Source organism: Schistocerca nitens, chromosome 8 (assembly GCF_023898315.1).
Source record: "Schistocerca nitens isolate TAMUIC-IGC-003100 chromosome 8, iqSchNite1.1, whole genome shotgun sequence".
Taxonomy (NCBI): Eukaryota; Metazoa; Arthropoda; class Insecta; order Orthoptera; family Acrididae; genus Schistocerca; species Schistocerca nitens.
Genome location: NC_064621.1, coordinates 301042519 through 301068865, shown reverse-complemented (window position 1 = coordinate 301068865; position 26347 = coordinate 301042519). Strand labels below are relative to the sequence as shown.

Below are 26347 nucleotides of genomic sequence, written 5' to 3'. Positions count from 1 at the left end.
CTGGAAACGGCTGCCATGGAGCGGTTTCTTACTTGGAAGAAAGAGGAAGAAGTCAGCTGGTACCATGTCAAGAGAATAGGGCGATGAGACAAAATTTGATAGTCAAAAGAAGCAGCATCTGTGACTGTGTCATGTGTAGAATGAGGTGAGGCACTGTCATAGAGCCGAAACAGCCCTTTGGACAGTTTACGGTAACGCTACAATTGGACAGCTCCCGTAACCTCGTCAGGAGATTTCGGTAGTGGACGGCTGTGACTGTTTGCCCCTTAAGAGGATAGTCTGTTAACAACACACCATGGCAATCCCAAAAAAGTCAGCACCGCCTGCCATTATGATGGTTGGGCCTTCAATTTTTTTGGCGGTAGTGAATCTACATTGGCGGAAAAATAAATCGCAACACCAATTAATAAATGATGTAAGTAATGAAATTTGGGGAATACATTTGTCTACCTGATATATTTAAATGATGAACATTGCAAGATCACAGGTTAATGAACGCAGAGTTAAGCTATTGCGAAAGTGAAATTCTGGTATATTAATAACCAGTGTAACGGCCAGAAAGCTGAATGCAAGCAAGTAAACGTGCATGCTTTGCGTTGCACAGATGCCATTTGCCAGTTTGTGGGGCGGAGTTTCCACGCCTGTTGCACTTGGTTGGCCAATAGAGGGACGGTTAACGCTGTTTGTGGATGACGCTGGAGTTGTCATAAGAAGAGTCCCATAAGTGCTCGATTGGAGACTGATCTAGTGATAGAGCAGGCCAAGGAAACATGTCGACACTCTGTAAAGGTTGTTGGGTTACAAAAGCGCTATGTGGGCGAACGTTATCCTGTTGGAAAACATCCCTTGGATTGCTGTTCATGAGTAGCAACGCAACAGGTCGAATCACCAGAATCACGTCCAGATTTGCAGTCAGGGCACGTTGGATGACCTCGGAGTAATCCTGCTGTCATACGAAATCGCGTCCCATACCATAACTCCATGGTTAGGTCCAGTGTGTCTAGGCAGCAGACAGGTTGGTTGCAGGCCATAAACAGATATTCACCTGTCCTTTTCCTAAACAACACAAGATCATTACTGGCACCGAGGCAGAACCAGCTTTCATCAGAAAACACACAGACCTTCAACCTGATCTCCAATGCGCTCTCGCTTGACACCACTGAAGTCGCAAATGGCGTGGTTTCGGATCAGTGGAATGCACGCTACAGGGCATGTGGCTCGGAGATGTCCTTGAAGTAACAGATTTGTAAAAGTTCGTTGTGTCACTGTTGTGCTAACTGCTGCTTCAGATGCAGTACGATTCTGCAGAGCCATACACCGAACACGATAACCTTCCGTCTCGGTGGTACCAATTGGCCGTACAGAACCCTGTGTTTCTGCCACAGTACATTCTCGTGAACACCGCAGCCATCATCACGTACAGAGGCTACATTCCTACCAAGTGTCTCTGCAGTATCACGTAAGGAACATCCAGGTTCTCATAACACTATTACACAACACCATTCAAGCTCAGTGTGTTCATAATGGCGTCTTTGTCCCTTTCGAGGCGATCTTGACTAACATCAGTTCATCATAACCAGTCTCAAAGGTAATTGACGCTCACGACTGTTGAAACGTGTATTTAAAGCAAACATGATTTCCATTCTCATAGTGGAGTTAGTAGTGCCACTCTTGTGCGACTGTTGCGACATCTGAATAGACATCATCTTTCAGATATATAAACACGCCTGCCAACTTTTGTTTATGTCGCATAACTCCTCCTTGGTATTGCGATTTTTTTCTTTTTTTGTCAGTGTACATGTTTACGCTGTTTGCTTTGGTCGTACGTCTCGGGGTCATACGTAGTTAGAGACTGCCGCCTCGGTTCGGCGCGCTTTGTACGTCGGCAGGGGCAGTGACAGAACCCAGCAGGCGACGACCCTTATTATGTTCAAAATGTCGTGTAAGATGTTGAAAAGCCCGCCCGGTTAGCTGTCTAACGCACTGCTTTCTGAGCGGGAAGGCGTGCCGGTCCCTGTCACGAATCCGCCCGCTGGATTAGTGTCGCCGGCCGGGGTGGCCGAGCGGTTCTAGGCGCTACAGTCTGGAACCGAGCGATCGCTACGGTCGCAGGTTCGAATCCTGCCTCGGGCATGGATGTGTGTGTGATGTCCTTAGGTTAGTTAGGTATAAGTAGTTCTAAGGTCTAGGGGACTGATGACCTCAGAAGTTCAGTCCGATAGTGCTCAGAGCCATTTGAACCATTATGGGACTTAACTTCTGAGGTCATCAGTCCCCTAGAACTTAGAACTACTTAAACCTAACTAACCTAAGGACATCACACACATCCATGCCCGAGGCAGGATTCGAACCTGCGACCGCAGCGGTCGTGCGGTTCCAGACTGTAGCGCATAGAACCGCTCGGCCACCCCGGCCAGCTCGTATTCTACATTTTTGAAGTTTAGTAGAACAGTATTTAAAGGAAAACTCGTTATCAACAACTATATATTACTACACTGAAGCGCCAAATAAATTGGTATCGACATATTCAAATACAAAGATATGTAAACGGGTAGAATACGGCGCTGCGGTCTGCAACGCCTATATAAGACAAGTGTCTGGCGCAGTTGTTAGATCGGTTACTGCTACTACAATGGCAGGTTATTAAGTGAGCTTGAACGTGATGTTATAGTCGGCGCACGAGCGACGGGACACAGCATCTCCGAGGTAGCGATGAAATGGGGATTTTCCCGTTCGACTATTTCACGAGTGAACCGTGAATATAAAGAATATAAAGAATCCGGTAAAACATCAAACCTCCGACATCGCTGCGGCCGGAAAAAGAGCCTACAAGAACGAGACCAACGATGACTGAAGGCAATCGTTCAGTGTGACAGAAGTGCAATCCTTCCGCAAATTGCTGCATATTTCGATACTGGGCCATCAACAAGTGTCAGCGTTCGAACCATTCAACGAAACATCATCGATATGGGCTTCCGGAGTCGGATGCCTACTTCTGTACCCTTGACGAGTGCACGACTCAAAGCTTTACTCTTCGCCTGGGCCCATCAACACCGACATTGGACTGTTAATGACTGGAACAATGTTGCCTTGTCGTACAAGTCTCGTTTCAAATCGTATCGTGCGGATGGGCGTGTACGGGTATGGAGACAACCTAATGAATCCATGGACCCTGCACGTCAGAAGGGGACTGTTCAAGCTGGTGGAGGCTCAGTAATGGTGTGGGGCATGTGCAGTTGGAGTGATGTGGGACCCCTGATAGGTCTAGATACGACTTTGACAGGTGACACGTACGTAAGCATCCTGTCTGATCACCTGCGTTCTTCCATGTCCATTGTGCATTCACACGGACAATGCCACACACTACACGTCCAGAACTATTACAGAGTGATTCCAGGAACACTCTTCCGAGTTTAAACACTTCCGCTGGCCATCTAACCAGACATGGGTATTATTGAGCATGTCTGGGATGCCTTGCAACATGCTGTTCAGAAGCGATCTCCACCCCCCTCCCCCCGTACTCTTCATCTACGTCTACATCTACATCTACATGATTACTTTGCAATTCACATTTAAGTGCTTAGCGGAGGGTTCATCGAACCACAATCATACTATCTCTCTACCATTCCACTCCCGAACAGCGCGCGGGAAAAACGAACACCTAAACCTTTCTGTTCGAGCTCTGATTTCTCTTATTTTATTTTGATGATCATTCCTACCTATGTAGGTTGCCCTCAACAAAATATTTTCACATTCGGAAGAGAAAGTTGGTGGCTGAAATTTCGTAAATAGATCTCGCCGCGACGAAAAACGTCTTTGCTTTAATGACTTCCATCCCAACTCGCCTATCATATCTGCCACACTCTCTCCCCTATTACGTGATAATACAAAACGAGCTGCCCTTTCTTGCACCCTTTCGATGTCCTCCGTCAATCCCACCTGGTAAGGATCCCACACCGCGCAGCAATATTCTAACAGAGGACGAACGAGTGTAGCGTAAGCTGTCTCTTTAGTGGACTTGTTGCATCTTCTAAGTGTCCTGCCAATGAAACGCAACCTTTGGCTCCTTTGGCTCGCCTTCCCCACAATATTATCTATGTGGTCTTTCTAAATGAAGTTGTTCGTAATTTTAACACCCAGGTACTTAGTTGAATTGACAGCCTTGAGAATTGTACGAGGGCTATCCACAAAGTACATTACGTTTTCGTTTGTGTCCGTTAGGGGCGGGGCTAGCGCGGCCATCTTGGTGTCATGGCATTCCGCCGCTCAGTCGACATCCTGTCGTGCTAGTGAGAGGTTCGTGCTGTACTCCGTTGAGTTACTGTGACAGTTTGAAATGTCAGCGTTAATTGAAATTGCCGCGAAGTGTGAAGTGCGTGCTGTAATAAGGTTTCTGACTGCAAAAAACTGTACACCGATAGAAATCTATCGGCAGCTTTGTGAAGTGTATGGGGACAACATAATCACTGAAGGTGGAGTGCGTCAATGGGCCATAAAATTTAAAAATGGCCGACCTAACGTTCACGACGAAGAGCGAAGTGGAAGACCCAACATAGTGACTGCCGAACTTGTCGAAAAAGTCGATGCCGCGGTCCGTGAAAACCGTAATTTCACAATAACGGAACTCTCTATGAGTTTTCCACAAATTTCTCGAAGTTTGTTGCACGAAATCATTACCGAAAAGGTTGGTTACCACAAGTTTTGTACAAGATGGATACCAAAAATCTTGACAGAGATTCACAAAAATCAGCGAATGGCTGCAGCGTTAACGTTTTTGGACGCTTACGAGAAAGTGGAGGCACACAAATTCCCCCCAAAAACCCAAGAAATGCATGCAGACAATGTCGGCAAGGAAGGTGATGGCGACTGTCTTTTGGGACAGAAAAGGTGTGATTTTTGTGGATTTCCTGGAAAGAGGCACTACAATAAACTCTCAAAGGTATTGCCAAACTCTGCACAACCTCAGAAGAGCAATACAAAACAAGCGCAGGGGAAAGTTGGGCTCAAAGATCTTGCTGATTCACGACAACGCCCGGGCCCACATGGCAAATGCCACTCGTGAAGTTCTCGAATCTTTTAAGTGGGAGTTGTTTCCTCATCTGCCGTACAGTCCCGACCTGGCACCGAGCGACTTCCACTTATTCCCAGCAATGAAGAAGTGGTTGGCTATGCAGCGTTTTGATGACGACGCACAGCTTCAAGAAGAGGTAACCACGTGGTTGAAGGCGCAGGCGGCCGAATTTTACGACGAAGGAATTTCCAAGCTCGTCCATCGCTACGATAAGTGCCTTAATTTAAATGGCAACTATGTAGAAAAGTAGTATTTAAGTGTGGCTTTCATCTGTATATAATAAAAAAAATTTCCAATACTTTATTTATTTTTAATTCCAAAACGTAATGTACTTTGTGTATAGCCCTCGCACTATTTATCGAGTAATCGAATTCCAACGGATTTCTTTTGGAACTCATGTGGATCACCTCACACTTTTCGTTATTTAGCGTCAACTGCCACCTGCCACACCATACAGCAATCTTTTCTAAATCGCTTTGCAACTGATACTGGTCTTCGGATGACCTTACTAGATGGTAAATTACAGCATCATCTGCGAACAACCTAAGAGAACTGCCCAGATTGTCACCCAGGTCATTTATATAGGAACACCTGATATCACTTCAGTTTTACTCGATGATTTGCCGTCTATTACTACGAACTGCGACCTTCCTGACAGGAAATCACGAATCCAGTCGCACAACTGAGACGATACCCCATAGGCCCGCAGCTTCATTAGAAGTCGCTGGTGAGGAACGGTGTCAAAAGCTTTCCGGAAATCTAGAAATACGGAATCAACTTGAGATCCCCTGTCGATAGCGGCCATTACTTCGTGCGAATAAAGAGCTAGCTGCGTTGCACAAGAACGATGTTTTCTGAAACCATGCTGATTACGTATCAATAGATCGTTCCCTTCGAAGTGATTCATAATGTTTGAATACAGTATATGCTCCAAAACCCTACTGCAAACCGATGTCAATGATATAGGTCTGTAGTTCGATAGATTACTCCTACTACCCATCTTAAACACTGGTGCGACCTGCGCAATTTTCCAATCTGTTGGTACAGGTCTATTGGTGAGCGAGCCGTTGTGTATGATTGCTAAGTAGGGAGCTACTGTATCCGCGTAATCTGAAAGGAACCTAATCGGTATACAATCTGGACCTGAAGACTTGCCCGTATCAAGCGATTTGAGTTGCTTCAAACCCCTAAGGTATCTACTTCTAAGAAACTCATGCTAGCAGCTCTTACGGATTTGTGGACAGCCCTGCAGAATTCATGGTATCAATTCCGTCCAGCACTACTTCAAACATTAGTCGAATTTATGCCGCGAGTGTTGCGGCACTTCTGTGTGTTCACGGGGGCCCTACACCTTATTAGGCAGTTATATCAGTTTACTTGGACTTTCCGTGTAAAATGCTGCTTACAAAATAGCCATCATCGAGGTAAAGAAAGCACTAGGCAAAGAGAAAATTAAAAATATTATGTAGACATACCAAAGGTATAACGTCATCGTGACTGAATGAGACACTCAGCAACTGCCAGGGCTGCAACCGAGGTTTATCGGGGCCGGTGCTGATAAGGAAAATTGGTCACGTGCGTATGGATGTATACAATGAGAGGCAACACGGTTCAGAATCATAAAATGTGGGAGGGAAGCTTAGGCAGCACCTTTACGAGTAATTTTACAAATGAAATGTAGAAGAACCTAAGGTACAATAGCAATTTATTTATCTAAACAAGACCGTGATGGAGGGGGGGACGGGCGGCAACCGTGCCTAGGGTAAAGCAGTTTATAAAAAGCGAAAGTAAGAGATTCATAAATAAATTTTTATCATACAACTGAATCGGCCTTTTTCATTATGACAAGATTGGGGTTACTGCAGGATGCACAGAGAGGTATTTAAGCAATTATTCTCGATACACCCTTGGAATGGGAAGAAATCCTACTGTGTGGTACCGCAGTAGGTATCCTCTGCAAAATGGTTTCCTGGGTATGCAAGTAGATGCAGCCAAAGAAAGGTCTGTGTGCCACTCGTATGATGTGCATGAAATGCTGAGGAGTGGATACTCAGCGATGCTTGACGACAAACACTGATGTGACAAAGTACACTCCTGGAAATTGAAATAAGAACACCGTGAATTCATTGTCCCAGGAAGGGGAAACTTTATTGACACATTCCTGGGGTCAGATACATCACATGATCACACTGACAGAACCACAGGCACATAGACACAGGCAACAGAGCATGCACAATGTCGGCACTAGTACAGTGTATATCCACCTTTCGCAGCAATGCAGGCTGCTATTCTCCCATGGAGACGATCGTAGAGATGCTGGATGTAGTCCTGTGGAACGGCTTGCCATGCCATTTCCACCTGGCGCCTCAGTTGGACCAGCGTTCGTGCTGGACGTGCAGACCGCGTGAGACGACGCTTCATCCAGTCCCAAACATGCTCAATGGGGGACAGATCCGGAGATCTTGCTGGCCAGGGTAGTTGACTTACACCTTCTAGAGCACGTTGGGTGGCACGGGATACATGCGGACGTGCATTGTCCTGTTGGAACAGCAAGTTCCCTTGCCGGTCTAGGAATGGTAGAACGATGGGTTCGATGACGGTTTGGATGTACAGTGCACTATTCAGTGTCCCCTCGACGATCACCAGTGGTGTACGGCCAGTGTAGGAGATCGCTCCCCACACCATGATGCCGGGTGTTGGCCCTGTGTGCCTCAGTCGTATGCAGTCCTGATTGTGGCGCTCACCTGCACGGCGCCAAACACGCATACGACCATCATTGGCACCAAGGCAGAAGCGACTCTCATCGCTGAAGACGACACGTCTCCATTCGTCCCTCCATTCACGCCTGTCGCGACACCACTGGAGGCGGGCTGCACGATGTTGGGGCGTGAGCGGAAGACGGCCTAACGGTGTGCGGGACCGTAGCCCAGCTTCATGGAGACGGTTGCGAATGGTCCTCGCCGATACCCCAGGAGCAACAGTGTCCCTAATTTGCTGGGAAGTGGCGGTGCGGTCCCCTACGGCACTGCGTAGGATCCTACGGTCTTGGCGTGCATCCGTGCGTCGCTGCGGTCCGGTCCCAGGTCGACGGGCACGTGCACCTTCCGCCGACCACTGGCGACAACATCGATGTACTGTGGAGACCTCACGCCCCACGTGTTGAGCAATTCGGCGGTACGTCCACCCGGCCTCCCGCATGCCCACTATACGCCCTCGCTCAAAGTCCGTCAACTGCACATACGGTTCACGTCCACGCTGTCGCGGCATGCTACCCGTGTTAAAGACTGCGATGGAGCTCCGTATGCCACGGCAAACTGGCTGACACTGACGGCGGCGGTGCACAAATGCTGCGCAGCTAGCGCCATTCGACGGCCAACACCGCGGTTCCTGGTGTGTCCGCTGTGCCGTGCGTGTGATCATTGCTTGTACAGCCCTCTCGCAGTGTCCGGAGCAAGTATGGTGGGTCTGACACACCGGTGTCAATGTGTTCTTTTTTCCATTTCCAGGAGTGTATTATGGGATAGCGATATGCTCATATACAGATGGTGGTAGTGTCGCGCACACAAGGTTTAAAAGGACAGCGCATTGACGGAGCTGTCATTTGTACTCGGGTGATTCATGTAAAAAGGATTCTGACAGGGTTACGGCCACACTACGGGAATTAACAGGCTTTGAACGCGGGATGTTAGTTGGCGCTAGACGTGTAGGATATTCCATTTCGGAAATCGTATTCCGAGACCCACAGTGTCTAGAGTGTACGGAGGAAAACAGCTTCCAGGCATTACGTCTCACCGTGGACAACGCAGGGGCCGATGGCCTTCACTTAACGGCCTAGAGCAGCGGCGTTTGCGTGGAGTTGTACGAAATAACCGCAGAAATCAATGTGGGACGTACGACGAACGTATCCGTTAGAGGGATGCAGCGAAATTTGGCGTTAATGGGCTATGGCAACAGACGACCGACGAAAGTTCCTTTGCTAACAGCACGACAACGCCTCCAGAACCTCTCCTGGGCTCGTGACCATATCGGTTGGACACTAGACGACTGTACGAGGTAATCCCAAAAGTAAGGTCTCCAATTTTTTTTATAAGTACATAGAGCTCTTTATTTCTGCAATGGTTTACATCAGTTTACAACATTTAGCTATTTTTCGACATAATCACCATTTCTGTCGATCAATTTTTGTTGACGCTGTGGCAGTTTTTGTATACCCATGTCATACCATCGTGCCGCCATGCTGTTCAGAAATTTATGAACCTCTTCTTTCACCTCGTCGTCGGAGCTGAATCGCTGGGACCACAATTAACGCTGACAGGTACTGTAAGACTCTGAAAAAACTCAAACGGGCAATTCCCAACCGGAGAAGGGGAATGTTGACCAAGGGCTTACACATTCTCCATGACAACGCTCGCCCACACGTCGCTCGGCAAACCGTTGCTCTCCTGTAACAGTTTAAGTGAAACATAATCACCCACCCATCGCATAGTCCTGACTTGGCGCTCAGGGACTATCACCTGTTCCCTAGGTTAAAAGAACATTTGGCCACCGAGCGAGGTGGCGCAGTTGTTAGTACACTGGACTCGCATTAGGGAGGACGACGGTTCAATCCCGCTCCGGCCATCCTGATTTGGGTTTTCCGTAATTTCCCTAAATCGCTCCAGGCAAATGGCGGGATGGTTCCTTTGAAAGGGCACGGCCGACTTCCTTCCCCATCCTTCCCTAATCCGATGAGACCGATGACCTCGGTGTTTGGTCTCTTCCCCCAAACAATCCAAATCCAACATTTGGCCCGAAAGCGATTCAGCTCCGACAGAGAGGTGAAAGAAGAGGTTCATAACTTACTGAACAGAATGGCGGCGAGCTGGTATGATATGGGCATACAAAAATTGCCATAGCGCCTACACAAATGCATCAACAGAAATCGTGATTATGTCGAAAAATAGCTAAATGTTCAAGCTGTAAACTGATGTAAACCATTCTAGAAATAAACAGGACTATGTACTCATAAAAAAATAGGAGACCTTACTTTTGGGATTATCCTCGTAAGCAGTGGCTTGGTTACACGAGACGCGATTTCAGTTGGTAAGAGCTGATGGTGGGTTTGAGTGTGGTGCAGACCACACGAAGTCATGGATGTCAATGGGGGACTATGCAAGCTGGTGGTGGCTCCATAATGGTGTGGTCTGTTTTACGTGGAATGGACTGGGTCCTCAGGTCCAACCGAAGCCATCGTTGACTGGAAATGGTTGTGTTCGGCTACTTGAAGCCATTCATGAATTTCATATTCCCAAACAACGATATAATTTTTTAAGACACCGGGCCACAGTTGTTGGCGATTGGTTTGTAGAACATTCTGGACAATTCAAGCGAAACAGCTGGCCACCCAGATCGCCCGACATGAATCCCATCGAAGTTTTATGGTACATAATCGAGACGAATTGGATTAGGAAATGAGACGCTTAAAGTAGTAAAGGAGTTTTGCTATTTGGGGAGCAAAATAACTGATGATGGTCGAAGTAGAGAGGATATAAAATGTAGGCTGGCAATGGGAAGGAAAGCGTTTCTGAAGAAGAGAAATATGTTAACATCGAGTATAGATTTAAGTGGCAGGAAGTCGTTTCTGAAAGTATTTGTATGGAGTGTAGCCATGTGTGGAAGTGAAACATGGACGATAAATAGTTTAGACAAGAAGAGAATAGAAGCTTTCAAAATGTGATGCTACAGGAGAATGCTGAGATTAGATGGGAACATCATGTAACTAATGAGGAGGTATTGAATAGAATTGGAGAGAAGAGAAATTTGTGGCACAAGTTGACTAGAAGAAGGGACCAGTTGGTAGGACATGTTCTGAGGCATCAAGGGATCACCAATTTAATACTGGAGGGCAGCTTGGAGGGTAAAAATCGTAGAGGGAGATCAAGAGATGAATACACTAAACAGATTCAGAAGGATGTAGGCAGCAGTAGGTACTGGGAGATGAAGAAGCTTGCACAGGATAGAGTAGCATGGAGAGCTGAATCAAACCAGTCTCTGCACTGAAGACCACAACAAAAACAGCAACAACAATCGAGAATTGAGTTCGTGCACAAATCCTGCACCGGCAACGCTTTCGGATTTGTGGACGGTTGTAGAGGCAGCATGGCTCAATATTTCTGCAGGGAACTTCCAACGATTTGTTGAGGCCATGCCACGTCGAGTTGCTGTACTGCCCTGGGGAAATGGAGGTCCGACACATTATTAGGAGGTATTCCACGACTTTTGTCCTCTAAGTGTAGAGTAGTGTTGAGTTAGTTGTGTCAGGTGCTTCGCTGACGGGGTTTGCGCGGTGTGCAGGTGTGGAGGGCGGCGCGCTGTCGGGGGAGAGCCGGGGCTGGAACGACGCGGTGCGGGGCGTGTTCGGGTTCTCGCCGCGGCGCGCGCTGGAGGTGCTGTCGGTGTTCGTGGCTCCGCAGCTGCGCCCGCTGCGGCTGTTCGCGCCGACATTCTTCGGCGCCGACCCCGAGAGCTTCTACAGGCACACCTTCGCGGAGCTGTCCGAGCATCGGCGATCGGCGGCGGACACCGGCAAGCCGGCGCACGTGTTAGACATGCTGATGGCGTTCGCTCGCAGAGGTGAGGCGCGGCGCTCTCCTAGTGTATTCACACTTGACCCACTCTGCCACACAGAATACGAGGTCGGCAGTTCGGAGTGGCAACAGCAACTTCTTCCTCTCATAATGTTTGGGCTTTATGCGCGCGCGCAGATGTGTGTGTGTGTGTGTGTGTGTGTGTGTGTGTGTGTAAGAGAGAGAGAGAGAGAGAAAGAGAGATGAGTGAGTGTGTGTGTGTGTGTGTGTGTGTGTGTGAGAGAGAGAGAGAGAGAGAGAGAGAGAGAGAGAGTGAGTGAGAGTGAGATGCTGACAATTGCGATATTCAGCCGCACGGTCTGGGGTGCCTTGTCACGGGCCGTGCGGCTCCCCTCGTCGGAGGTTCGAGTCCTCCCTCGTGCATGGGTGTCTGTGTTGTCCATAGCGTAAATTAGTTTAAGTTAGATAAAGTAATGTGTAAGCTTATGGACCGATGACCTAAGTTGTAGACTAAATGTCTTTTTCCAAAGCTGTTTCACAGAGGAAGACTGCACTGTAGTTCCTTCTCTAGATTGTCGCACAGATGACAAAATGGTACATATCGAAATAGACGACAGAGGAATAGAGAAAAAACTAAAATCTCTCAAAAGAGGAAAGGCCGCTGGACCTGATGGTATACCAGTTCGATTTTACACAGAGTACGCGAAGTAGCTTGCCCCCCTTCTTGCAGCGGTGTACCGTAGGTCTCCAGAAGAGCGTAGAGTTCCAAAGGATTGGAAAAGGGCGCAGGTCATCCTCGTTTTCAAGAAGGGACGTCGAACAGATGTGGAGAAATATAGACCTATATCTCTAACGTCGATCAGTTGATTTTTGGAACACGTGTTATGTTCGAGTATAATGACTTTTCTGGAGACTAGAAATCTACTCTGTAGGAATCAGCATGGGTTTCGAAAAAGACGATCGTGTGAAACCCAGCACGCGCTATTGTCCACGAGACTCAGAGGGCCATCGACACGGGTTTCCAGGTAGATGCCGTGTTTCTTGACTTCCGCAAGGCGTTTGATACAGTTCCCCACAGTCGTTTAATGAACAAAGTAAGAGCATATGGACTATCAGACCAATTGTGATTGGATTAAAGACTTCCTAGATAACAGAACGCAGCATGTCATTCTCAATGCAGAGAAGTCTTCCGAAGTAAGAGTGATTTCAGGTGTGCCGCAGGGGAGTGTCGTAGGACCGTTGCTATTCACGATATACATAAATGACCTTGTGGATATCATCGGAAGTTCACTGAGGCTTTTTGCGGATGATGCTGTAGTATATCGAGAGGTTGTAATATAGGAAAATTGTACTGAAATGCAGGAGGATCTGCAACGAATTGACGCATGGTGAGGGGAATGGCAATTGAATCTCAATGTAGACAAGTGTAATGTGCTGCGAATACATAGAAAGAAAGATCCTTTATCATTTAGCTACAATATAGCAGGTCAGCAACTGGAAGCAGTTAATTCCGTGAATTATCTGGGAGTAGGTATTAGGAGCGATTTTAAATGGAATGATCATATAAATTTGATCGTCGGTAAAGCGGATGCCAGATTGAGATTCATTGGAACAATCCTAAGGAAATGCAATCCGAAAACAAAGGAAGTAGATTACAGTACGCTTGTTCGCCCACTGCTTGAATTCTGCTCACCGGTGTGGGATCCGTACCAGATAGGGTTGATAGAAGAGAGAGAGAAGATCCAACGGAGAGCAGCGGGCTTCGTTACAGGATCATTTAGTAATCGCGAAAGCGTTACGCAGATGATAGATAAACTCCAGTGGAAGACTCTGCAGGAGAGACGCTCAGTATCTCGGTAAGGGCTTTTGTTGAAGTTTCGAGAACATACCTTCACCGAGGAGTCAAGAAGTATATTGCTACCTCCTACGTAGATCTCGCGAAGAGACCATGAGGATATAATCACAGAGATTAGAGCCCACACAGAGGCATGCCGACAATCTTTCTTTCCACGAACAATACGAGACTGGAATAGAAGGGAGAACCGATAGAGGTACTCAAGGTACCCTCCGCCACACACAGTCAGGTGGCTTGCGGAGTATGGATGTAGATGTAGATGTAGAGCAGACCGGGCTGTTCGAGATCCGGACCGGTTCTTATCAGCCTATAGCCCCAGCAAGCTGGGTCTGGGGCAGAGGAAATCACAAATGGGAATCTTTGGGAGGGGGACTTACAGTCCAGGGATTCACCTGATATCTGCTGCAAATACGAGTAGCTTAGAATTAGATACCCTCGGTAGCTTAAATCACTTAATAAAGGCAAGGCCTATGGTCGAGTTGAGTTTACAGTCTTTAGATTTGGATGATTTGTGTAACTGAAATTTAGTGGATTATTAGTAGTATTCATGTGGATTACTTATCACTTTTCATTATTTAGAGTCATTTGAAACTTTTTACAGCAGACAGATATCATGTCTAAATCATTTTGCAATTAGTTTTGATCATTTGATGATTTTACAAGACGGTGAATGCCAGCATCGTTTGCAAAGAATCTAAGAGGGCTGCTCAGACTGTCTCCTATGTCGTTTTTGTAGATTAGGAACAGCAGAGGGCCTTTAACATTTCCTTGGGGAATGATAGATATGAATTTTGTTTTACTCAATGACTTTCCGTCAGTCCTGCGAGCTATAACCTTTCTGGCCGGAATTCACAAATCCAGTCTCACAACTGAGACGATGTCCAACAGGCACGCAATTTAATTAGAAGCAGCTTGTGAAGAACGACATCAAAAGCCTTCTCTAAATCTAGAAATATGGGTTCAATTTGAGATCTCCTATCGATATCACTCATCACTTTCTGAGGATAAAGAGTTAGTTGCGTTGCACAAAATGATATTTTCTGAATCCGTGTTGGCTGTTTGTCAATAAATCGTTTTCTTCGAGGTAATTCATAATGTTCGAACACAGTATGTGTTCCAAAATCCTACTGCAAATAGACGTTAGTGATATGGGTCTGTAATTCAGCGGATTACTCCTTTTGCTTTCTTGGGTATTAGTGTGATTTGTGTAGGTTAGCCGGCCAAAGTGGCCGTGCGGTTAAAGGCGCTGCAGTCTGGAACCGCAGGACCGCTACGGTCGCAGGTTCGAATCCTGCCTCGGGCATGGATGTTTGTGATGTCCTTAGGTTTAACTAGTTCTAAGTTCTAGGGGACTAATGACGTGAGCAGTTGAGTCCCATAGTGCTCAGAGCCGTTTGAACCATTTTTTGTGTAGGTTAATCTCAGGTATTACTGATATGGTTTTCGCCAATACATACGAGGACGGTTTGTGCATGTCTCTACCTATTGTAAACAAGTCATCCAGCGATACATACTTAGTACTACCTGTGCGAAGTTGGGGTGGGTTGTTAGTGATAAATAAAAGCAGTGAGCACATCACGCAGATACCTGACTTCCGTTAAGGAAGCTAAACTCAGAGGAAGCTACTGAAGTTTCGAAAACACGTCTTCACCACAGAATATACTAATTCCATATACCATTTATGCTTATACATCGTGATTCAGATAAGCTGTCTACCTTAGATATTTCCGGACTCGTTTGAGGTATAGCAATTCTGCTTTCGTCCAGATGAACTATGAGACAGCCCACACTAGACGACGCATAGTCTCTCTTCGTAACTATATTAATTACAAAGATGTCGGTAAAATGGTGACAGCAATCAAAAAATGGTTCAAATGGCTCTAAGCACTATGGGACTTAACATCTGAGGTCCTTAGTACCCTAGACGTAGAACTAATTATACCTAACTAACTTAAGGACATCACACACATCCAAGCCCGAGGCAGGATTCGAACCTGCGACCGTACCAGCAGCGCGGTTGCGGACTGAAGCACCTAGAACCGCTCGCCCACAGCGGCCGGCAGGTGTCGTATCAACATTACGTTCCAAATGGAACTACAGTGAAAACTTGATTAACCAGACTAATTGTTGATGTCAGTCTTTCTGATCATCGAAAATCTGAATAATAGAATGTCTAAAGAAAAGCGATTTTTTATAGTTCACTCTAGAAAGATGACGTGCGTCGATCGTGTATGGTAACCTTTTAGGTACGTTGTCACATGGTTATTTCATAATGTTATATTTTCGTATGTACATACATATTTTCTTAAAATTACTAAAATGCTGCAACCTTAATAGTGAAATACCTAACAAAAGCCGCATAGGACAGTCACTGCAATTTTGTTTAGTATATTTGATAATAGTCATTTCACTGTTACACTTTTTTCTCTTCGTTGCTGCTGCGTCAAGAATTCGTTATAATTTAATAAAATCACACTGTTTGTTTTTTTACCGTTTGAAAGCTGTTTCCAGGGCTTGAAATGCTTCCCCATGAGATGCTCCTGCATCATTTTCTGCTTCTAATTTTTCTTCTGTTTCATCTTCTCGAATTTCGTGGTGTTCGTTTGCCTGCAATATGTTTACAACACTTCGTCATCCGACATGACCCAAAAACCTTGATCATTACTGTCACAACTTTGCCACTCTTTAAGCGATACCGCCACACTCTCTCGCGTTTTCACGTTTTTAAGCACAGATGCGACGCGACTCCTTGTCAGAGGCGTAGCGTTTGGCAACTGTCTTAACTCAAAACAATAATGAAACGGCGCGGGCGGACTGTGCCAGTGCGAAATGTCGGTGCACGCACGGAGAAGAATACAAAAATATTTACTCGCAGTTGACAAATTGGATAATCGCGAATCCGTATAACCGTGATCCGGATAATCGAGTCTTCACTGTGTAGTAATTTCTGCTGCTGGTAATTTGGTTCTACCAAGGGAAACAACAACATCGCACCCCCCCCCCCCCCTCCTCACATTTAGTGGTAAAGTGGCCCAGCGGATAGGCCATCAAAAACTGAACACAGATCAAACATGAAAACAGAAAGAAGGTGTACTGAACTGTGAAAAAAGAAGGAAAACAAAAACAGTGAATGGTCCAAGCTCAAGATTCCCAACCTGGAGCGAATCTGAAAGTCTCAAATATGAGATCGACTGGAAGTGCAAAATGGCTAAGCACGCATGGCTAGACGACAAATGTAAGGATGTAGAGGCTTATCTCATTAGGGGTAAGATAGATACTGCCTACAGGAAATTTAAAGAGACCTTTGGAAAAAAGAGAAACACTAGTATGAATATCAAGAGCTGTGATGGATACCCAGTTCTAAGCAAAGAAGGGAAAGCAGAAAGGTGGAAGGAGTATATAGAGGGTTTATACAATGGCGATGTACTTGAGGACAATATTATGGAAATGGAAGAGGACGTAGATGAAGATGAAATGGGAGATACGATACTGAGCGAAGAGTTTGACAGAGCACTGAAAGACCTGAGTCGAAACAAGGCCCCGGGAGTAGACAACATTCCATTAGATCTACTGACAGCCTTGGGAGAGCCAGTCCTGACAAAACTATACCACCCGGTCAGCAAAATGCACGAGACAGGCGAAATACCCTCAGACTTCAAGAAGAGTATAATAATTCCAATCCCAAAGAAAGCAGGTATTGACAGATGTGGAAATTACTGAACTATCAGTTAACGGCTGCAAAATACTAACGCGAATTCTTTACAGACGAATGGAAAAACTGGTAGAAGCCGACCTCGGGGAAGATCAGTTTGGATTCCGTAGAAATACTGGAACACGTGAGGCAATACTGACCCTACGACTTATCTTAGAAGCTAGAATAACAAAAGGCAAACCTACTTTTCTAGCATTTGTAGACTCAGAGAAAGCCTGTAACAATGTTGACTGGTATACTCTCTTTCAAATTCTAGAGGTGGCAGGGGTAAAATACAGGGAGCGAAAGGCTATTTACAATTTGTACAGAAACCAGATGGCAGTTATAAGAGTCGAGGGGCATGAAAGGGAAGCAACGATAGGGAAGGGAGTGAGACAGGGTTGTAGCCTGTCCCCGATGTTATTCAATCTGTATATTGAGCAAGCAGTAAAGGGAACAAAACAAAAATTCGGAGTGGGTATTAAAATCCATGGAGAGCAACAAAAACTTTAAGGTTCGCTGATGACATTATAGTTCTGTCAGAGACAGCAAAGGACTTGGAAGAGCAGTTGAACGGAATCGACAGTGTCTTGAAAGGAGGATATAAGATGAACATCAACAAAAGCAAAACGAGGGTAATAGAATGTAGTCGAGTTAACTCGAGTGATGCTGGGGGAATTAGATTAGGGAATGGGACACTTAAAGTAGAAAAGGAGTTTTGCTATTTGGGGAGCAAAGTAACTGATGACGTTCGAAGTAGAGAGGATATAAAATGTAGACTGGCAATGGCAAGGAAAGCGTTTCTGAAGAAGAGAAATTTGTTGACATCGAGTATAGATTTAAGTGTCATGAAGTCGTTTCTGAGAGTATTTGTATGGAGTGTAGCCATGTATGGAAGTGAAACATGGACGATAAATAGTTCGGACAAGAAGAGAATAGAAGCTTTCGAAATGTGGTGCCCGAGAATGCTGAAGGTTAGATGGATAGATCACATAACTAATGAGGAGGTATTGAATAGAATTGGGAAGAAGAGGAGTTTGTGGCACAACTTGACTAGAAGAAGGGACCGGTTGGTAGGACATATTCTGAGGCATCAAGGGATCACCAATTTAGTATTGGAGGGCAGCGCGGAGGGAAAACATCGTAGATGGAGACCAGGAGATGAATACACTAAGCAGATTAAGAAGGATGTAGGGTGCAGTACGTACTGGGAGATGAAGCAGCTTGCACAGGGTAGAGTAGCATGGAGAGCTACATCAAACCAGTCTCAGGACTGAAGACCACAACAATAACATAGTGGTATAACGTCCATTTGCAACAGCGAGGTGTAAGGAACAGGCCTCCAGACTTACGTATCTTTGCTTGTTCTACACAAGTACCACGTCTTACGAAGTTTTGGAAGTTTTGGCTCTTGAATTCCTTTGTGTAACATAGTTCACATCTGTTTATTTCTTGTTTTCATTACTTTGAGAGATCTGTGCGGCATCTCGCCTGCTCTCACAGTTCATCACATTTACTTGCATCAGTAATACAGTATATTCTCACCACATGACTCATATTCTATAACCAATTTGAACATGGATTTCCTACTTTTCAGTCCAACACCGTGACCACACAACCGCGATGCCGTGCCTATTCAGATTCGATCGATGTTGCATATCTTGAGTTTGGATCGTTCCCTGTTACATTTTGCTTCTTTTCTTCACAGTTCAGCGCACCTCCTTCCTGTTTTCATACTTGAACGGTGTTCCGTCTTTGATGGGCTATCCAGTAGGCCACTCTACCACTAAATCTGAGGGGGTATCATGGGGAGTTTCCCTTGTAAGAGAGACGAATTTTATGCCGTTTCACTTTTAAAAATCCGATTAGTCGTTTCGATATAATTGTAATATCAGGAACTTAGGATGTATCTGCTTGGGTTAGGGAATCGATAGTGTCGTGTGTGGAAGTTCGTGATTTCATACCAGAATAAGGAAATACAACTGGTCGGATAAGAAGGAAAAAATTTTGTGCTGCCGCTACCGGTGTAAATGTGGTACAATGTAAATGTAGTTTTCATTCTGTATGTTTCATTAACGTGAGCCGAGTGCTGGTTAGTTTGAAATAATAAAAGTCTATCACAAACTGAGAGAAATTATATATGTACTTCTCTACGGAAATTCGGAAGGTACGCACAGAAAAAATGAATAACGACAGACGATATCGAACAAGAAAGACAGTTCGGGGAATGTGCAAAACAATGTTCTTGTAAGTGCAATGGAATACTACGCAATGTGTAAGAAGCAAGCCTGCAGTGAGCGCAGCGAACGAAATACACTCCTGGAAATTGAAATAAGAACACCGTGAATTCATTGTCCCAGGAAGGGGAAACTTTATTGACACATTCCTGGGGTCAGATACATCACATGATCACACTGACAGAACCACAGGCACATAGACACAGGCAACACAGCATGCACAATGTCGGCACTAGTACAGTGTATATCCACCTTTCGCAGCAATGCAGGCTGCTATTCTCCCATGGAGACGATCGTAGAGATGCTGGATGTAGTCCTGTGGAACGGCTTGCCATGCCATTTCCACCTGGCGCCTCAGTTGGACCAGCGTTCGTGCTGGACGTGCAGACCGCGTGAGACGACGCTTCATCCAGTCCCAAACATGCTCAATGGGGGACAGATCCGGAGATCTTGCTGGCCAGGGTAGTTGACTTACACCTTCTAGAGCACGTTGGGTGGCACGGGATACATGCGGACGTGCATTGTCCTGTTGGAACAGCAAGTTCCCTTGCCGGTCTAGGAATGGTAGAACGATGGGTTCGATGACGGTTTGGATGTACCGTGCACTATTCAGTGTCCCCTCGACGATCACCAGTGGTGTACGGCCAGTGTAGGAGATCGCTCCCCACACCATGATGCCGGGTGTTGGCCCTGTGTGCCTCGGTCGTATGCAGTCCTGATTGTGGTGCTCACCTGCACGGCGCCAAACACGCATACGACCATCATTGGCACCAAGGCAGAAGCGACTCTCATCGCTGAAGACGACACGTCTCCATTCGTCCCTCCATTCACGCCTGTCGCGACACCACTGGAGGCGGGCTGCACGATGTTGGGGCGTGAGCGGAAGACGGCCTAACGGTGTGCGGGACCGTAGCCCAGCTTCATGGAGACGGTTGCGAATGGTCCTCGCCGATACCCCAGGAGCAACAGTGTCCCTAATTTGCTGGGAAGTGGCGGTGCGGTCCCCTACGGCACTGCGTAGGATCCTACGGTCTTGGCGTGCATCCGTGCGTCGCTGCGGTCCGGTCCCAGGTCGACGGGCACGTGCACCTTCCGCCGACCACTGGCGACAACATCGATGTACTGTGGAGACCTCACGCCCCACGTGTTGAGCAATTCGGCGGTACGTCCACCCGGCCTCCCGCATGCCCACTATACACCCTCGCTCAAAGTCCGTCAACTGCACATACGGTTCACGTCCACGCTGTCGCGGCATGCTACCAGTGTTAAAGACCGCGATGGAGCTCCGTATGCCACGGCAAACTGGCTGACACTGACGGCGGCGGTGCACAAATGCTGCGCAGCTAGCGCCATTCGACGGCCAACACCGCGGTTCCTGGTGTGTCCGCTGTGCCGTGCGTGTGATCATTGCTTGTACAGCCCTCTCGCAGTGTCCGGAGCAAGTATGGTGGGTCTGACACACCGGTGTCAATGTGTTCTTTTTTCCATTTCCAGGAGTGTACATGTTCTGGCAGCTGTTGCTCGTAGCTGCTTGTTTGCCCCAGACAAATAGTGGGTGCCTCTGCAATGAGACAGCTCAGCGTTTTTTTCATTTTGCGCGCTAGCACCTTCCATCCGTATCAGGTGTCTCTTCACCAGCATATTAAGCAGTTGGGTTTCAGAAGACTCAAGGAATTCTGTAGTTCGGTTCTGATGCAAAATCCTGACACTAGGTTCTTTCTTCAAACAGTCTCGTTATCGATGAAGCTATCTTGACAAATAATGGACAACTGAAAGTTAGAAACATGTATTTTGCGGGTGGTGAGAATCAGCACTGGCTGAATAAAGTTGAACATGAGAGGCAGTGGAGTGTGAACTTCTAGTGCTGTATTATTGGAGTATCCGTGATTGGTCCTTACTTCACTGAAGAAACGTTTACAGGTAAAAGATACGGGCATTGTCGATGTGCTTCCGGTTCTTCTAGAGGAAGTACTACTTGAAACACGTAGATGTTTGTAGTATTCCTCCCCCCCCCCCATCCGTAAACCCCCTCCCCCCCACCCATGAATCATAGACCTTGTCGTTGGTGGGGTGGCTTGCGTGCGACAGCGATACAGATACCCATACCACAGGTGCAACCACAGCTGAGGGTTACCTATTCAGGGGCCAGACAAACATGTTGCCCCAGAAGAACGTCAGCAGCCTTTCTATTACTCGGGTAGCAGTTTGGGACTGATCTGGCATTTTAACATCAACCATAATGGTCTTGCTGTGCTTGTACTGCGAACGGCTGAAAGCAAAGGGAAACTACAGTCATAATATTGCAGAGGTAAAATACTCCCCCGTTCTGATCTCCGAGCTGGGACTACTCAGGAGGACATACTTATATGGATATGGTGTCTACTCTTTCGGACATGACATTCTTCTTCTGTGCGGATCCACACCTATTCCCCGTACTCTTACGGGACTTGGTAAGAATGTCTTCCACGAGTAATGAGCGTGTTGGGCTGGGACACTGAGAATGTAGTGTGTGGACATACAAAGTGAGAATGTGGGTCTCGCAGGAGGCGTGCGCGAGATAGTCCCTGCAGTCGCACTATCCTCTGTGCCCTTGGTGGCTCAGATGGATAGAGCGTCTGCTATGTAAGCAGGAGGTCCCGGTCGGGGCAGACATTTTCACCTGTCCCCATTGATATATATCAACGCCCGTCAGCAGCTGAAGCTATTAAATTAATTTTAATTACTCAGGAGGGTGTCGTTATTAGGAGAAACAAAAGTGGCATTCTAGGGTTCGGATTGTGGATTTTAGATCCGTTAATCGGGCAAGTGCTTTAGAAAATTTTAAAAAGGAAATGGATAAGTTGAAGTTGAATATAGTGGGAATTAGTGAAGTTCGTGGCAGGAAGAACAGGACTTCTGGTCAGGAGTATACAGGGTTATAAATACAAAGTCAATTAGGGGTAATGCAGGAATAGATTTAATAATTAATAAGAAAATAGGAATACGGGCAAACTATTTTGAACAGCATAGTGAACGCATTATCGTAGCCAAGATAGACACGAAGCCCACACACAACACAGTAGTACTAGTTTATATGCCAAAAAGCTCCGCAGATGACGAAGAGATTGAAGAAATGTGTGATGAGATAAAATAAATTATTCAGATAGTTAAGGAGACGAAAGTTTAATTGTGATGATCGACTGGAATTCATAGCAGGAAAAGAAAGGGGAAAAAAGTAGGTGAATATGGACTGGGGGAAAGGAATGAGGGAAACAGCCGCCTGGTAGAATTTTGCTCATAGCATAATTTAATCGACGCTAACACTTGGTTTAAGGATCATGAAAGAACAATATATACGTGTAAGAGAGCTGGAAACACCGAAAGGCTTCAGATTGGTCGTGTAATGGTTAGACAGAGATTTAGGAAACAGATTTAAAATTATAAGACATTTCCAGTGGCAGATGTGGACTCTGACTACAATTTATTGATAGAATGAAGGCTTCATTGGATTTTATATAGAAGTAGCACTACTTCGAGAAAGGTTTACCAGGCACAATTTATTGGTTGTGAACTGTTGTTGTTGTTGTGGTCTTCAGTCCTGAGACTGGTTTGATGCAGCTCTCCATGCTACTCTATCCTGTGCAAGCTTCTTCATCTCCCAGTACCTACTGCTGCCTACATCCTTCTGAATCTGCTTAGTGTATTTGTTGTGGACTGACAAGAGCAGCCAGTCCACATTGAAGTAGCCGATAGGGCACGCGTCAACTCACGCCGTCTTGCGTTAAATCTGAAACAGGATATGTGGTAAAAGCTATAAAGAAAAGAACGGAGCTTCTCATATACTTATCTTTAATTTCTTCTTGTACATCTCTATGGTGAACACAAGTGAGACTCTCTCCAGATATGGATAACTGCGCCTTGCTAGGTCGTCCGTACTACTGGGGCGAGTTCTAGTCAGTCTCTCGAGACCTGCCATGTGGTGGCGCTCGGTCTGCGATAACACAGTGGCGACACGCGGGTCCGACATGTACTAGAGGACCGCGGCCGATTTCAGCTACCACCTAGCAAGTGTGGTGTCTGGCGGTGACACCACATTCCTCCCCCGCAAATCGGCGAACGGTCGTGTTATAAGGCTTCCGTCCGCCGTGGGGAGGACCCCATGTTGACGTAGGCGATGAGGTGGGGAGCCTAACAACAGGCGAGGCTGTGCCACCCGCACCCTGCCATTCAGTCCTAGGGGAGCTAGGAAACGTCTGAAAACCTAGTCCAGGGTGCACGTCAACATGCGGTGTATGCGCCCGTAATGAGACAGGAGGGGCCGAAGGGTCGACCTCCATGGCGTCGGGGAATCCGACGCGCGATGACGACATCTGGTCCGGAGCGGGCAATAGTTCCATGGCGGAGGACGGCTGGTCACGGAAAGCAAGCGGCGGCGCGTGACCCAGGGAGGCGCGTGGCGGTTGCAGCGACGCGTCCACCGCGGGCGGCGCCGGAGGCGGCTGCGGCGGCTGTGGCGGCGCGGCGCCATGAGGCAAAATGGAAGGCAGCGTCGGGAACACCTGGGGATGAGGCGAGCCAGTAGATGGGTCCCCAGGGCGTTGACCTGATGGCCCCGTCACTGAAAGCAGATGGGGAGCGGCAGAACCCAGGCGACGACAGAGGCGCAGCTGATTGAGATGCCGACGCACCTCACCAGAGGCCTCCAAAACCAAATACATCGCGCGGCCGAGGCAGCGAAGAATGCGCCCTGCGAGCCAACGCCGTGAACCGCGATAGTTGCGATAATAGACAACGTCGCCAGGAGCAAAAGCAGGAGTCTGGCGCAGCACAGGAACCTGATGCGGCGGATGCAGCAAAGACATCAAGGTCCGATGAGAACGACCATGGAGCAGCTCAGCTGGCGAGCGACCATCGCGGGGCTGAGAGCGATACGAGGACAAAAAGAGCAACAATGCGTCCTCTCGAGAATGCGACTCTTTCAACTTCAACATCTGTGACTTGAAAGTCCGGACCAATCGTTCAGCGGCACTGTTTGACTGAGGCGAAAACGGCGCAGATGTCAGATGTTGAATACCATTGGCCTTGCAGAAAGACTGAAATTCTGCAGACATGAATTGTGGGCCATTGTCGGAAACAATAGTCTGTGGTAGACCTTCAATGCAAAAAATAGCGGACAACGCTTGGATGGTGGCAGATGACGTCGTTGAAGACATCCGGACAACAAACGGAAAATGACTGAAAGAATCGACCACAACCAACCATCGAGCATTCCAGAATGGACCAGAAAAATCGATGTGCAAGCGTTGCCAAGGGGAAGTGGTTGTCGGCCATGCAAAGAATTTCCGCGGCGGGGCGGCCTGGTGTTCGGCACACGCCACGCAAGAAGAGCACATATGCGTAATCGCAGCATCGATTCCGAACCAAGTACAGTGCTGACGAGCAAGTTGTTTCGTTCGCACTATACCCCAATGTCCTTGGTGGAGAAGCTTTAAGACAGAGGACTGTAACGAACGTGGGACCACAACCCGAGACTGATCATTATCAGAACGCAACAACAAAACACCACGTCGTACAAAAAGTCTCCTTGTGAGCAAAAAATCGGCGAACCAACGGATCCTCGATCCGTGACTTTGACAAGGGCCAGTGCGTAGCAACAAAACGCAAAACAGTAGCAAGGACAGGGTCAACAGCTGTGGCCGTAGCTACACGACGAAAATCAATCGGAAACGATTCGACCACGTCATCGGTTTCCGCATCAATGAACATGCAAGCAAGTTCGGAAGAATCGAATGCTTTATCCTCGGCAACAGGCAAACGGGACAACGCATCAGCGTTGCCGTGCTTAGCAGTGGACCGATACAAGATATCGTAGCGGTACTGCGAGAGAAAAATAGACCAGCGAATGAATTTCTGCGCTGTACGTGGAGGTACAGGCGTGTTCGGATGAAAAAGCGATATCAGAGGTTTGTGGTCTGTGAGGATGGTAAAGTGACGACCATACAAGAAATCATGAAACTTTGTAACACCAAATACGAGAGCCAAAGCTTCTTTCTCTATCTGTGAATAATTTCTTTGCGCAGACTAGAGCAATTTTGACGCAAAGGCAATAGGGCGATCCTGCGATCCATCTTTGTGCGCAAGCACAGCACCGATCCCGAAATCCGACGCATCTACCATCAACAAAAGGGGTTTTCGGGGATCGAATGGCGTAAGGCAAGTATGTGAAAGCAACGCCGATTTCAACTGGCGAAAGGCGCGTTCGCATTCCGTCGTCCAGACGAACGGAACACCTTTCCGGCGTAAGCGATGAAGCGGAGCTGAAATGGAAGAGGCATGGGGAACATATTTATGGTAGTAAGTAATTTTCCCCAACACACTCTGCAGCTGTTTCAAGTTCTGCGGTGACGGCAAATCCTGTATGGCACGGAGGTGCTCTGGACTCGGATGTATTCCTTGGGCATTGAGGACATGGCCCAGGTAGGGTAAATTCCGAGCAAAAAACACACATTTGTCCTTCCTTAAGCGAAGACCATTTTGTCGCAAGACCTGAAATAACGTTCGGAGATTTTGCAAATGTTCGGCTTCTGTCTTTCCGGAGATCACAATATCGTCCAGATAGTTCGCAGCAGTAGGGACCGACGCACAAACAGTTTGTAAATATGGCTGAAACAATGCAGGTGCGGATGCACACCCGAATGGCAGTTGTTTGAAGCGATACAACCCAAGATGCGTGTTTACCACCAAGACGCGCTGGGATTCTTCGTCCACCGGTATTTGCAAGTACGCATGTGCTAGGTCCAACTTTGAAAAATATGTTCCCGGGCACAGTTTGTCAAAAAGATCTTCCGGGCGGGGCAAAGGAAAAGTTGCAGTCACAAGTTGTTGATTCACAGTTGCCTTGAAGTCCACACAAAGTCTCAATTTTCCGGAAGGTTTTGGCAAAATTAC

General features: G+C 47.0%; 1 protein-coding gene across 1 annotated transcript in view; it reads left to right on the top strand.

The window, feature by feature from the left end:
• The window catches only part of LOC126199100 (cytochrome P450 6k1-like), a 202178-nt gene that overhangs the window by 105002 nt on the left and 70829 nt on the right, over nucleotides 1-26347 (top strand). Inside the window, exon 5 of the mRNA XM_049935850.1 lies at nucleotides 11405-11683. Coding sequence (XP_049791807.1) covers nucleotides 11405-11683 — 279 coding nt within the window. The remainder of the gene's footprint in view (nucleotides 1-11404; nucleotides 11684-26347) is intronic.